The sequence below is a fragment of the Apteryx mantelli genome, chromosome 2, assembly GCF_036417845.1.
Source record: "Apteryx mantelli isolate bAptMan1 chromosome 2, bAptMan1.hap1, whole genome shotgun sequence".
NCBI classification, from domain to species: domain Eukaryota; kingdom Metazoa; phylum Chordata; class Aves; order Apterygiformes; family Apterygidae; genus Apteryx; species Apteryx mantelli.
The window spans coordinates 77,362,450-77,377,885 of NC_089979.1; the positions used below are offsets into that span (position 1 = coordinate 77,362,450).

Sequence of the window (15,436 nt, forward strand, 5' to 3'; positions counted from 1 at the left end):
CCAAGGGAAACGCTGAGTCTTACTGCTGCTTGAAATCTGAGGTTGTTAATCATCTAGTTGGGCTGTCTTACGTTGTTTTGAAGTTGTGGGCTGGCTGCCAGTGTCAGAGCACACCGTGGCACCTGAACTCACCAGTGACCAAAATGGACATACCCTCTTTGTTCATCTGGCCTGCAGTCTGCCAGTTGACTAGCTTTGAATTGTCATGATCAAGAACAGGAATACTAACGTGGAAAAGAGTTGTGTAATCAGTTGGGGGTGGAAGATGCAGAGAAAAATTAACTTGTGAGTTATGTGTGTGTGTCTCTCTCTTTTAAGAGAGCTTATAATGAGAATTTCTGAAGTTTAGTGTATTAAGTATGCCAAAGAATAAAATAACTTACAGTTTGTTTTAATATTAAAATCAGAATAAACAAATATCTAAAGGAAGGGAAACTAGAGATTTCATTGAAGTCATTAGTAGGCATTTTTAGTTGTATCTTGAGTAAGTTCAGCCCAAAGTAATTACACTCCCTGCTATTCTCAGAGGGCTATGGACTTTTTAAAAAAAAATTTTGCATTCCATATAATGTTTTGTATAGTATTATAGTATAGTTTGTATATTTTTGAGGGAGACTTTTCTATGCTTCTAGGATTTCAGCAACCTGGTTCTTCTGGCTTTTTTTTTTTTTTTTTTCTTTCCTGTTGGGCTTATGCAAGCAGTCTTTGCTTTATTTCAGTTGCAAAATCTTTATAAGAGGTCACTTCTTATAATTCAATTTAATGAAATAAGCAATATAAGATTTGGGGATTCGTAGAATCTTCATTTCTGGTTTAGAGCATTAAAGTGTGACCTGAGGAGAAAGAGCTGAAGATGTGCTAGTGTAGTTTCCCAAACAAAAAAAGAATTACTGTTCTAATTCTTACTGTTTCTATCAGGGTTTCCCAAATGTGTCTCCTGTCGGCCAAAGGAGCACTGCAGTGGGATGCTCTGGTAACTGCTGTCGTATGTGTTGACGTGCTGCATGTGTGCTGTCCTCAGGCCTGTAGATTTTGTCTTGGACAGTTCACCTTAGTAGGGTCGACAGCTGTCCCCTGTTGAGGAAAATGCACTTGATCCAAGTCCCATGGTAACAATGAAGAGACAGTAGTTAACTTCAGATCTTGCAGAACACCTCGGATACTTAAAGATGACACTTCAAATAACGTTTTCTGATAACTTTGAATAGTTGTTCACTATTTATGTTCAGACTCCTCTCCAAAAGTTCTGAGATGCAAATTGGTGGACCAGGATCCCAAACCTCAGAGAACAACATCAGCAAAATCAGTACAAGAGATAATAAAACCTTACGGTTTGGCAGTTTTTCTCAGAAAATAGCTGCCTTAAGACAAACTCTGGGAACAAGTTCTGACAGTCAGGGAAAAGATGAAAACTATGGAGTCTGAAGGTTATTTTTGAGCAAAGGTAACCCTCTACCCATTTCACTTCAGTTTATCTGAAACAAAGCAGGTTCTGGTAACTGTAATGTCACTGAAACCGGGAGCTCTCTCTGCTGGAATAAGCAGGGGAATAAGCTCACTCTTATATGACCTGCTAGTGGAATCTTGCTCAGATACTGAGAGCAAAAGTGTACGTGATTCCTCCTCCTTTCTATGAACACCAGGCTGCAAATGTAAAAATACACTGCTTTTCGTACAAAGAGTAAACTAGGATCTTGCATGCCTAGGTGAGAAGCTTCTTCTGGGTACTCCATAAAGTGGTGGAAGTTTCTGTGTCGAGGAGTTAATTATATCAAGGAGATCCTATTGTAAAACTAGTTTTCTTTCTTGTGCTTCATGCTGATTAAATAACTGTAGCTGCATGGGCGGGCTGTCTCTCATGGCTGCTGTTAATGCTGCTACATCAGGCTAGCTCTCACGACCCTGGTGGTATGCAGCATCCTGTATACTTTCTGTTTTGCTTGGAAACTGTATCTCCTGAAAAAGTTGATCCAGGGCTGTAAGACCTGTAGTAACTTTGGTTGGTTGGTGGTTTCTGCTGTTACAGTGCCTGGGAGCTGCCTGTGTGAGCTGAGGCAGTGCCACGTTAGGCACTGTACAGGCACAAAGCAAAAGTGAGGCCCTGCCCCAGGTGGGACAGCTTAGGAAAATAGCCAGAGACCAGGAGGATGTACAGGGGAAACAGTATGGTCAGGATGATTGGTGGTGATTTGGTCATACCAACAGCTTAAGGCATTATCAGTATCTTTTCAGATGTGTTTTAGGAGATGGGCAAACCATTCATGTGTGGTTTAGTTTGGGCTTGTTTTGCATAATCTGCATTTGTTATTTTGAGTAGGCTCAAGACTGGAATAACAGGATTACTGGGACAGGATTGAGGTGTACTGATAGAGTTATGTAGTCTTCCCAGTGCCTAGTCAGTCTCTGCTTTAGCTTGAATGTTCAATTCTCTTGTGTTCATGATCTTGCACATGCATTAAATTTTATTAGTACTTCAACATCTGCTGGGCAGAAAGGAAGAGGAAGCATCTTGAGTAAACAAAACATGTCAACAGCATGCTCTCCCAGCACTGATTGCATCTTGTAGTGCTGCTAGCTCAAGTATGGTTAGTGTTGTGCCCTTTGCAGACCCTAATGTCAGTGTGGAGTAGAGTAAGCAACCTAGAGTGGTGTTTGTTCCCATAATCCTGAGCAAAATGAGTGTTCTGACTTTATTTTTAAATCAAGAACCCAGTAGTGCTCCTCAACACTGGTGTTTCCTGTCAATCCTGCTGTCCAGGTAGTGTGGAGTAGGCCATATCTGGTTGTTCTCTCCATTGGTCTCCATTGCAGCTGTTTGATTTCCTGTAGGTGTGACCTAGGTTAGAGGGTTGTGTTGTGTGCGAGATTTGATTTGGGGATTGGTGTTTGGGGAAATATATTTCACATGAGTGTGTTTGGTCATGTAACCTTTATTTTCTGTGCATGGAAGTCTGTAAAAATCTGCAGATTTTCTGCATTGTTTGAAGTCCCTAAGAATCTTCCCATTTCCAGTTGACCTCTCATGCGTGTTTTGTTTTTTAATTGTTAAAGGGCTAGAAGATCTGGGAGTCTGCTGTAATACTTTCAGTCTCATGTGAGATAAGCCTGTACTGATGGCAAATGGTTATAATTTGGCAACAGGTGGCATTGTGTATGTGTGTTTGCAGTGGGTGGATATTTATGCTGCAACCCATACTTTTGTGAGGCAACCACAACTGAACAGGCCAATAATTTCATCAGCAAGAAGAAACTAACCTTGAAGCAACCTGTGCTGGATTTACCGTCTTAATAGCTTCTGGCTTACTGTGCTACTATCTTGGCTCCTCTTATGTGCATTGTTATATTTTTTACATGCAAATGCCTTTGTAATTGGAGATGATTTTCCTAAGCCTGCTGTAGACGGTTTTAATTGCTCTACAAATCTAACTATCTAAATCTTTCCTGTTTTTTTTCCTCATTCCCTGAGTAAGAGACAAAAATAACAGTAGCAAATTCCAGTGGTTCAAGGGAGCTTGGCCAGGGTCAGCAATGCAGGCTGAATGAGCTTTGGGCTCATGGACACAGGGCACTGGTCAGGCCTGACTTTTGTTCTTCTCCCCTGCTTTTTTTCTAGCACACTAAAAACCTCATCTAGAGCGCTTTGTGCATGTGATTACATGTATCAGTTGAGTTCGTTCTTTCCTTCCCCACAGCATCTTCCAAACTTGTTATGATAACACCTATAATGATGTGGCCTCCCACAAATCAGTAGATGACAGAGGAACTGGTGTATGTGACTATTATTCTTCCAATAGCTACTGAAGGCTTTGGGAGTGGTGTGGAGGTTCAAGGCCTTATTGTAGTTTGCCTTAGCTGTGTGTCATTAGGCAGGAAATACCTGGCCATATCCATTGGTGTGAGCTGCTTGGCTGCTCTGCACAGAAAGATTTCCAAAGAAGCTAGTCAGGGACTTTCCAGTCTTTCTCTTGTCCCTTATGATGTGACTCATAAGAATAAAAAAGTCTCTCTGAAGCAACGGTTGTAGAGGAAATGCAGTGCTTGCTTAGCACTCATATTGTGTGAGAGCCCGATGCAAGCATAGTTGGTTTTTACTGCCACAGGGCTCGCCCATGAAAGTAACCCAAGCGTAAGAAATCATGTCTTGCCCTTTTGAGTATGGGGCACTCTTTATGAGATAATCCTAATGTATGGGAAAACAGCTGGAGATAGTGTAGTAGCTTCTGCCAGAGTGTTGTGAAACAGGAACACTCAAGAACTGGGTGATTGGTTTGTCCTGCCTGTGTAGCTGAGGTGCGTCACGCAGCAGCATGATGTGCCCAGAGAATGGCCTTAATGACTGGTCTGTGAGGGAATTTATAAGGCCTGTGAGCCACGTGGTGCTGGCTGAAGGAGCTGGGGAACAGCTCACCAAATCCCATCCTCAGCATCTCTATCTTCAAGGCATAAAACCTGGCAGCCCTGAGCAAAGAGGAGAAGCTCACAATGATGTGCCTGCAGCCTTCCTATCTTAAATCTAACATCCTGTGAGGGCTGCATATGAAAAGCTTCCATCCCCTATCTTAAATTCACTTAATGAGGGTGTCTGGTAGGGATTACTGAGCTTTCAACAAGCAATGCAGGAAGAGGAGCTTGGAGAGTAGCCAGTCTTCACTGAGGTCTCATTTTCCTATGGCAGAACCTGGTGCAATCACACAAGAGCAAGCCCTTCAGCAAAGATTGGCCACAATCCAAGGTCATCTCTCTGCATTGCATGCAGGAGAGCTCAATAATCTCTGCCAAACATCATCTGTGAGCAAGCAGAAATTTCATTTTGGGAGAAAAGAGAGGACAAAGTCTGTATGTTTAGTTATCACATACTTCTTTTCTTCCCCCAACCTTGGTCCAGCTAAGACACAAACTGATGACTTGGTTGGTGTGTTCTGCAGATCCAGCCTCTTAATGCAAATGTCTGGAGGCAGGCAAGGCAAGAGGCTTACCTTTATTTATTTATTTTAATAGGAAGTTATTATAAACCTAGCAAGCTAATAGCTGTTATTATTTTTATTAAGGCAAATGTTACTGCTTTTTTGTGCCTTTACCTTAAAAATTTGATCATGACAGTCAAGTTTTGCACAGAAGTCCTTGCAAAATCTATGGGGTATATAAATGGAGAGAATGTGTAACTGGCGTTAATGCAGCATAATTCTGCTGTCTCTTTGTACTGCCTCTTCTTTCAAAATAATAGATCTGCTGTTAGTCTGAGCAGCAGAGACTTAAGCTTCTGCTTTCAGAATTTCTAGGATCTGTCCGCAGGGATGTTTTGTCCAAGAACCTTATGACACCTGCAAGGGGATTGTGACTGTTGAGCTACTGTATGTGTGTCTAAAATGTAGCTGGTGGTTTTCTCTTTGGCCTTTCACACCTGTTACCATAAGGGTGATTTAGGATTTCCTTTGTCAGATGCTTAGATAGGATCAAAGAATGAAAATAACTGAGTACAACATTTGTCATCTTTGAGATGTGTTATGTATTTTTCTTTTGCTTTTTTTTTTTTTTTTTTTTTTTAGGTTTGGAAGGCGTTTTGAATCCCCTCTTTTGTGGCAAAGCATTATCATGATCATTACGATGTTACTGATGCTGAAACTGTGCACTGAAGTACGTGTGTCCAACGAGCTAAACATAAAACGCCGCTCTTTCGCAGGTTAGTGACAGGAGCTAGCTGCTGCAGAATAAATCTTTTTAAAAGCATATTGCATTGTGTTTTGGACAGAAGTTCTGTCTAGATTACAACCCAGTCTCCTTTCTTACTGATCCAGTGTAGCTCTTCCTGAACTTTTTGTTTGAAACCGCTTTCATCCAGATGAATATTTAAAGCTGTAATTTTATTTTAAATGGGTCTCGGTTCAGTCTGGAAATCAGAGTTCTCCTTAATATTTCACGTCATGCTCTAGGATATAGAACTAGCTGTCATGCCATTGTGCTAGCCTGGAGTTTTTTAAGATCTTGCCTTGAATGAGAAGTTATTTTCTTCAGCTGTACTTTCTACCAAGTTCTTAATTGGGAGATGGACCCTGATTGTATGCTATTATCCGAAATCTTATTTTGCAGTTACCAGCAATTTATCTTTCATATGCACAGAATGTATTTCCTACTTATTAAATTATTGGCTGTCAAAATAGGGGGTGCTGTCATACCGTAGTTGCAAAGCTATATCTTTTTGTTTACATTTTTTTTTTTTTTTTAGTTTGAGGTTTACAGGAATTTTCACATGTTTTGAGGGTTTTTTTGTTTGTCTTATTTTTAGGCATTGATAATTTCAGTTGGGGCCAGAGCATTATTCTTTGTTTAATAAAATGTTCTTGCTTTGTGTAAACTCTTTGGTTTTTATTTTCCCGGAAAGGAAATGTGAGAGGGGTAGGTTTAGTGTTTCTCTGTATTGACTTTGACTTACAACATTTTATTTTGCAGCTTATTACCAACAAGAACAGAAGCAATACTGTCAGCTTTTTGTCAGTTGTTTTGCCAATATGGATGTGTAATTTATTCTCTCCATCTGTTTTCTTCCCTCATTTCCTAATAACTGATGGTCTGATCCAGTTCCAGATATCTGCAGTCATCGTTAGAAGGCAGCAGATACTGGCTGTGCAGTCGGGTAATTTATGTAATAGCTAAGGAAGCTACTTTCATCCCTACTGACTGTGCAGTGTGTTGTGAAACCGTTCAAGCAAGTGACTTCATGTGGAAGAGGAGGTGCACTGCAACTTCCAGTACTGCACCCAGATACCTTTTTCCCTCTCTTACAATCACAAGCTGCTTTGTCCACAAGGGTTGTTAGTTTGGCAGGATGAATGACTTAAAAACTCCTTTCAGCTGGATTTTGACAGAGGTTGAAAAACAGGAAGCATTTAGGAGGGGCCACGTATACTTTCTGCCTCCTTTGCCCTCCCTGCTGGTGTTCAGTGAAACTGGCAGAAAGGTTTCTCTGTTTGACTTTCCTGAAGTGAAATTGTCCTAGTGCAGGTCTACGCATGCTCTGCTGTAGGCTCCTTCGGTAACCTTTGGACAAAAAGGGCGGCTATTCAGTTTAGTACATGTTCCTCTTTAAACAACTCTCCCTGACAGATATGCAGCCTCCTAAAAGATGATCAGTCCTTTCTTTACCAGATACGAGAAACTTCTCAAGGTTGTCTTGCGTCATTTGATCCTTTTTCTTGACACTCAGCTTGTCATGTATTTAAATATCTGGAGAGACTAGCTTTACCTATTTGTGGACCTTAATTACTTGTTTTCAGCCAAAGGTTTGCCTCTTTCCACAGATCTGGAGAATGGCACAGTACAGCTGAAAAGTCTCTTCTTATGTGTGATTGATTTTTAGTGAGTGATGAAGTATGATTTCAAGTATCTTCAGGCTGGAGAAAACATGAACACTGAGGATATTGACTCTCTGCCAGCTATAATTGATGGCTCAGAATAAACCTTTCAATGCATACAACACTTCTTTCAAGTGAGGTAGAAAGATAGGTTTGTATTTAAAGCACAAGATCAGTAGGAGTGAAGAGATTTGGGTTTCTAATCCTACTCCTAATCTTATCTCTTAAATTTTATGGTGTCCTAGGCAAGCTGATAGATCTCTCTGTACTTTCTTTCTTTCCTCATAGCTCATCTGGGCAATGAGAAGCTAGGCTTGAAGTCAGTGTTTTTGAGGAGACTTGCAGAATCCTGGGTGTGCAATTTCTCTATTATAATATAATTTATAATTCCTCACATGACTGGTTTTCAATTTAAATCTTTTTATTCTGTCATTTCCATCCTCCCTCTGAATGTTCCTGCAAAATAATCTGAAATATTTAGAAAATGAAGCTGGTTTTAGTCTGTTTTCTTCCATCACTAGCAGATGCTTTATTTTCCCCCCTAGTGACATTAGTGTATGTTTACTAGTGTATTTTGAATTCTGTTTTTTCTTGTTTTTATTATTCTCCCGGATAATGTCCCTTAAATAATAGTTCAGAAGGCATCTACTTAAAATTTTTGAAGCATTAAGGAGCAGTCTCTCCTAATCCTGACAGGGTTGTTCTCTATTCTCAAGTCTGTTTTGTGGGGTCACTGGGTTAAAATACATATTATTTGCAGTTTAGAATATAGACGTAAAGCTATTTAAGTGCTTGCACTTTCATTTATAGAATAACTGTCATTGCTTGAAAAATTCTGTCTCTCTGGACTTTTCAGTAATGTTTGATTATCTCCTGTAGCTTCTTTATGGAGAGCTTATTAGGAAAACCCCTTTCTTTTTTTTCTGAGTTTTCCATAGGGGATTTTTTTTTCTTTTTTCTATCCCTTAGTCTTGCAAAGTGCAAGTAAGTTAAAAGTAGCAGAGCCCCTCTTGTACTGCTGCTGCCTTCTCTGTCTTTTTGTTCTGGTTACATGAACTTATCCTTTAATTATATGTACTGATTGAAGTGAGAGTAAGTCTTCTTAAATGCCCAACTGTTTTATTTTTTTAAAACTTGGACCGTATGCCCTGTTTTTAACTGTTCTGAATTAAAAAAAATCCAAACTTTTCCTTGTAAACCCTTCAATAATAGGATAGTTTCTCTCCTGCCTAGGAATATTATGAAAGCTAGTGGTGATGTGAAGGTGTCCTCAGATAAAGTCAACAGGCATGAAAAATTTCTTGTCTACTTTTATTTAACACCTTTTTTATTTTATCTTGCCTGTTTTATTTGTAGATTTCCTGGCACCATTGTTGTGGTAACAATAGCTCTCCTTATTCATTGCCAGTTTTTAAACTGGTGTCTGTGCAGCAACTGTATGCTTGTTGTTGGCTCAGTACAGAAAAGCTCAAAGTTCAGTGGTATTTTCTTTTGTTATAGTTGTCTTTGTTCAAAGCAGTGTATTATTTCTGAGACAGGATGGTGTTACTATGCTAGAGTGCCAAATCTTGAAAAACAAATCTGAATTTCTGCATGCCTCACATCTTAATTCAAGATTCGGGGCCTTTTCAGGAGGCCAAAGATAGGCGCTCACAAATATACAGCTGGTCACAACTGAAAACAAGTGGTCGTCCTTGAAAATGTTGGCAGCCCAGGACAGTCTCTCATATACTTGGGGAGACCCTCTGTGAGGGGTCTTCCCTTCATTCCCCCAAATAAATCTCCCCTGCTCTCCAGCAAAGGTTCAATTTCAGTTATGCTCAAGGCATGGTGACAGACGTCAAGCACCCTGGTTGTATGAACTATCCTAAAAACCAGTGGTCAGCTTTTTCTAGAAAAGGCATAATATGGTACAGCCTAGATTCCTCAAGTAGGGAGTGGACTCTACTGTTGTTAAATCAAGATGATTTCCTGATCTTTCATCCAGTTTTGTCTTCCTTCCAGCTGATTGTTGACTTAACCTGTTGTTTAACTTGTATCTTATTATAGCATGCTGATCTCTTGGAAGAGCTATGGTTTTGAGCTGGAAAACACTGTTGTGTAATACATGGTTTTCAACTTGCAGAGGAAGACTGGAGGGAAATGTTTTAGCATATGGAATGACTGCAGATATGGTCTGCTCTGTTTGTCCCTTTTAATACAATTGGCTTAAGCTGAGGCCTTTTGAAATTATTATAGAACAACATTTTCCACAGGAAAAGCATTATATTATCTTACCTGAATATACCTGCGTATTTCTCTCTTGAAAGTTTTTTCAGTGTTGCTGAAGTAACAACTTGAGTTTTCACTGATGATGATAAAGTACGTACAATAAGAGTTAAACTGACTTGAAAAGGGCTACATGTTCCACTGCTTTTAAGTCTTTATTTTCTCCCACTAGATAAACTGCTATTGGGTTGTACATTTAGACTGTTCTGGGACCTCCTACTCCTCAACCCTTTCTTAACTTCTTGGGGTGGGAGCCTTGTAGAAAGCATGGAAACTAAAATTTCTGGCATGTTTTGTTTTGGCTTTTACTTTTTTATTAGCAAAATACACTAACTGACTAAACTTGCACTAAAAGACCCACTATTACATTAAATCATACAAGTCTATTTTGTCTTCCCTTCCTTTTTGTTCTCAACTTCTTTTTTTTGTGTAGCTGCAGATAGTAAGGATGAAGAAATCAAAGCACCTCCCAAGAGATCTTATTCGGGTACGTACCATACAAACCCACTATGCATGAAGTTGTCATTTCAGCTATATATTTCATGCTTTGCTACTTTTTGTAACCATTGTCAGAAATGATTGCATGATCATTTCTACAGCGAATGTTTGCACTACCTTTTTTTGACATACTAAAATCTGGTGCATGGTTTTAATTTTCCCCTCCCCATTTTTAATTCTCTTAGAGGAAAAGATGCTTTTAGCTATTTCAGAAACCATTTTTTGTCCAAAATAGTTGAATTCACTCCATTGTTTGTCTCAGTGGCATCTTTCTCTCTTTTTTCTTCCCCAAGCTAGAGAAGTAAAATATTATCTGATACTGGGATCCATCTCTTCTGGCCTGTATTCCTCCTCTTCCAGCTCTGACTCTAGAGGAAACCATGAAAAATACAAGAGTATCTTTCAGCCATTGTTCAGAATGCTAGATAAGAAATTTCCCACACCCCTTGATGTTCAGCAAAATGCCTACATCTTTGTGAATTTTTCTGTCTTGTTCCTCTCTTCCATTAGAGCAGCCTCAAAATTGTTATTTGGAGGTTAGTAACACTTTACAGTGAGAGCCTCCAATCATCTTAAATTTCAGATTTGGAATCTATGTTAATTTGCCAAAGAGGAGGAGGAAGTATTAGGTGCAATCTAGCTTTGCATTATTTTTAACTCTCAATTAGCTGGGAAAGACGGTTTCTATCAGGTCATAGAATTTTTTTTGAGGAATTTATGGTATCACATTAGGGAAGTAACACCAACTACAGACACAGAAATTGTCCCAGTTTGACCCAGGTCAGCTTTTAGACTGATTTGAATTGAAATGATGCACAGTCTCACATCGATACTGGTTATTTTGGTTTCAGAATGCTCTGTTGAAATTCTCAAACTAGTAAGGGGTCAGTCAAAGAAATACAGGGTAAACTAAACTGCTCCTAGTTCAAAAGGAGAATGTCTGCTTTTATATTTGTTAACAAATGCAGTCAATTAAACTGGTGCTAACTCTGAGAAACACAGAGTAGTATTAACCTGAGTGCTTTCTTGAAGCCATCAGACCAGTCCTGTTAAGGTTACCCAGACTGTCTTTTAATGATTCATCTTCTGGATCTTTCTGAATTAGGGGCAAAATACACACTTTGGGATATTTACAGTGTGTTGGTTTGATATCAGTATTTTGCAAAGCACTTTTTCCTTTTGTTTTCAAAACATTTTTTATGGACTTGACATTAAACTATTTTATTTTGCTGTTTGTCTTTTCATCTTGTTTGTAGCCATTCTCACTGGCTTGCCACACTAACTGATAGAATGTAAACTTTAAACAATCCTACCTTTGATGTGTCTACATCCCTGCTGCCGTTAGTAGTATTCAGCAATGCTTTTATTTATAGTGTCAGAGCTGAAAGTGGCTATCTGTGTTCTTGGTTATGGTGGAGTGGATTATTTCAAAATGCTTCAAGTCGTTTAAACTACTCATTTCTGTTTAGTTTTATGTGATGTTTTATGCATTCTTGATAGTGTTTTTCTTCATTAAAAGAAAATTGTTTGCTAGTTTGAGTGCTTAAAAAGTTGAGATTTGTTGAAAAAAGCCATACCTCTTAGACTAACTGATGCAAGTCTGAAACATTTCTTTAATAAATGGTGCTTGAAGTTCATTCTGAAATTGCTTAGTGAAATGGGATGAATCAAATCATTATTCCAAAGGAAAAGGGCAGTCTTATGCTAGTGCTCAGAGGTTTAATGATTGGAGTTGGCAGGTCTGTTCTCTCTTGAAATCGGGTAATCCTTACTGGTGTGAATGCATTAGAAATGTTTTGAGGTGTTTGTGTATAATGTGCATGCACAAGTATATTCTTGTGGTTAGAGGAGTGGGAAAAGCAGTGCTTTACAGCACAGCATAAGTCATACTTTGATTTATGGAGAGTTTAAATGAGTTATGTCCCTCAGTGCTATGTTTTCCTACAGCTCTGGGAAGCTCTCTGAGTTTGGGTAAGGGGAGTGTCTGCCATCTTTCATATGGGGGCAGTGCATTCCCATGTCTTTTAATGAGTTTTGATGGAACTTTTTTTTTCCACAAGGAATTAGAAATTGGCTTCTTCCTTTACCCTACTTATTTCAGTAATGTAAAAATGTTCTTTGGTGTTTCTAGGCTTTGGAGGTCTTTATATTGCTTTGTTTTTCCTTCCAGTTACATGGTAAATGTACTGTATATTGTTTGTAACTGAAGATCGGCTGTCCATGGAAACTATTTTGTTGTAGAACAGTTAAACCATTAATCTGAAAACATAGTGCTCTACCAATAAGTTTCGGGTGAATTTGATAGATAAATGCTGAGGCACTTGTTTGATGCCTCTTTTTTGAATAGGAATTGAGCTCTTGCTCTGCTCCTTCAGATTGCTTTTAGGTACTTGTTTTTGTCAGTAATCCAGCAAACCGCTTAATGCCACTGTTGTTCCACATGTTATCTGTCAAACTTTTATCTGGCACATGACTCTGAAAACTGGCTTTCTAGCAGTCAGTGCTGAGGGAGTGAGGATGGGGGGAGAGTCTGCTGCGGTTCCACTGACCCGAGTAAAACAAGGATGATTTACAGTATGGTGGGCCCAAGAGTGTAAGACTTTCTGTTTTCATGCAGAAATAAAATTATTATTTTCTTTTTCTAGGCAAAGGAAGAACTAAGAAGGATTAAGTAGCACCAGTTCTGGAGGAATGTTGCTTTATTACCTTTGTTTTTTAAAGCAAATATCTAGTTTTACCTAATGCATCTTAGTGTTTGACAGCTACCACTGAGGATGAGTGGTGTTTTTTTCTCTTTTCTTGCTGACATGCTCTGGAATAAGTGTGGACAATTGCCTTAATCTCTCATACTGAGATACAAGTTCCTGCATGTGTTTTGAGCCCTGTGAGAGCTGGAGATTGCTGGAACAGAAGCAGCAAAACTCAAGACACCAGTTCAAAAATACTGGATCTTTGAAGCTGTTTTGAATGGTCTCATTTGTCTGGCAGCTGTGTTCCAAAGTGAATACGATTTGTTCAATTTTCCAAGTAATTATTTAAACATGTTGAAGAACACTTCTGGTAGAAATCACAAGGGTTTTCCTTTTGCCTCTGAAGTTGGTTTTAAAACTTGCTGTGCTACTGAACCCTGAACTCTGCTTGCTTTTGACCCAGACAGAAAGTTGTCCAAGTAGCAGCATGTTTTGAAACAGCAATAATAAAATATTTTAATAAAAAAGCGGGTTCACCATCTACCTGTTGCAATAGTATTTAAAACTACTTGTTTGCTTAGGTGGCAATGCAAGAAAAGTCTGTGCAGGTAACTTCGCAGAGTTAATAGCTGCATAATAATGAAGAGAAAATAGTAATGTGAATTAAGCAGGTACAGAAATCTGCTACATGATTCCACTGGCAGTCTGACAGCTGAGTAAATAAATTACATTTTCAGCTCCTCTTTTGTCTATATCCTTAACTTCACTCATGGGATCAGTAGGCTGATGATAAAATAAGGGTTGGCGTACTCAACAACAGCACCAATGCACTATATGTGCCATGAAGGACATAAACTTTATTTAATTATCTCTCTGGCTCCCTCTGTTCAGTGTTTGATTTGCCTGAGTGCAACAGGGGCCTCCTGCCTGCAAACGTGCAGGAGAGTGTTATGTTCATCTGTGGGTGCTCTGTAAATAGCAAGTGCACAAAATACTTGCCTGTCTAGGCCTCACCCTTCTGATTCGAGCTGAAGACAGAGCAGGGCCACCGTTTCCGTTAGCTAACTATGCGGGTGGTGCTTTGGTTTCACTGAAAGTATGCCTTTTATACCATGATTTCTCATGACATTTTTCCCTGTACAACTGCTGTGCAGTTAAATACATAACAGAAAAGCAATTGCTGCTGGCTTGCAGCTGCTCCAACCTCTTCTGTGCATAAGTGCATGTGGCAAGAAGGGATTTAAATACCCTTCTCCCAAGGATTATACGTTCCCTTGTTAGAATCATTTTCAAGTGTTTTTATTGTCTTTTGGGGAGGGGATCAAGGAGAGAGGGTTATAACAGTGTCTCTGTATGGGACTAAAATGTTGACAAGATGCTTTTTTAATGGAGTTCTAGGTATTGAAGTATTTGGGTCTATTTTGGCTGAGGAAATGGCACCCAGTCCTGTCAGCACTTTGGTTGTAGTTTTGTGTATGATGGGAATAGTTATTTCCCTCTTCTTTCTCTGCATCAATATTTGATCTTTTTCAGAAGATGCTTCAAAGCAAAAGAAAGTAAGAAATGGAAGTTCTAAGGATGAGGGACAATTTTGAGCTTGTTATAAGTAAAACCTTGTATTGAAGACTGTAGAATCTTTGGCTGTTTACGTGTAATTTGGGTCACTTCTTAGTTGATGTTGCAGATGAAACAAACAGAAGTCTGGAAAAACAGTTTGCTTACTCAGGTTTGGTTCTTACGCTGGAAGTCTAAGTTACTATTCAGGCAGTTCAAAATAATTCAGTCCAAATAGAATGCTGTTGAAAAAAAATTTTTAAAGGAACTTTACAAATTCTTTGCATACTGAACACATCCAGACAAAGAAAGGGAATAGTTTCATTACAAAAGAATGTTCTTTTATTTTCATGGGTAACTTGCGTTCCTTGAACCATAGCAAAATTAATACCAAAATACTTCCCCCCCCCCCCCCAAAAAAAAACCCAAAAACCTGTTGAGCAAATGGATTTTAGTCAGTCTGTTTTCTGGGTCCATGTTATTTTTTTCAATAGATACTCTGTTTCAAGCTTTAAAGCTGCTTTTAGTATAATCCTTTCTTCAGCTCTTCGGCCTGATGAGTACTGAATGAGAAGTTTTTACTTTCACCTTTTCTATCCTGTTGAAAACTCCTGGAAACTATTCAGTAGGAGGGTAAACCTTTTTGCAGGTAAATCTAGTATTATACAAGTTATAAAAGGAAAAATAAGTTTATCTTTGGTACTTAAAACTGGTATTCCAGAGAGACTTTTTCTTTTTAGAAGGGGGAGGAGGGGAACCCAGATACTCATTTATGATTCTTGAGACCTCTCTGTAGCTGTTCTGATCTCAGTGATCCACTCTGGCAATTTACCATTTCCTTGAATTTTCCAAATTTAACTTGTTTATGGCTTATCAGTTCGACCAGCTAGGTAAAAGAATAGTTGCTACCTGTCAGATCCTTGTCCTCTGTGGGACAGAGAATCAGATAATTGCCCTCCACAGAATGTGGATGGGTGAGTTGCATTTAGAGGAATGTTTTTAACATGCAATAAAACCAATAATGCTAGAGTGTCAAAGATTTTTGGTAAGCATTAATTGTAAATTTTAGTTTCTAGG

The 15,436-nt window shown here is 39.0% G+C and overlaps 1 protein-coding gene across 5 annotated transcripts in view; it reads left to right on the forward strand.

Annotated features, from left to right (window-relative positions):
• Nucleotides 1-15,436, forward strand: part of SLC66A2 (solute carrier family 66 member 2) — a 73,856-nt gene that overhangs the window by 14,945 nt on the left and 43,475 nt on the right. For 3 of the 5 annotated variants that reach the window (XM_013940899.2, XM_067290937.1, XM_067290940.1), the window contains 2 exons: nt 5,547-5,680; nt 10,051-10,104. In XM_013940899.2, coding sequence (XP_013796353.1) covers nt 5,547-5,680; nt 10,051-10,104 — 188 coding nt within the window. The remainder of the gene's footprint in view (nt 1-5,546; nt 5,681-10,050; nt 10,105-15,436) is intronic. The other 2 variants (XM_067290938.1, XM_067290939.1) reach the window with 2 other exon arrangements.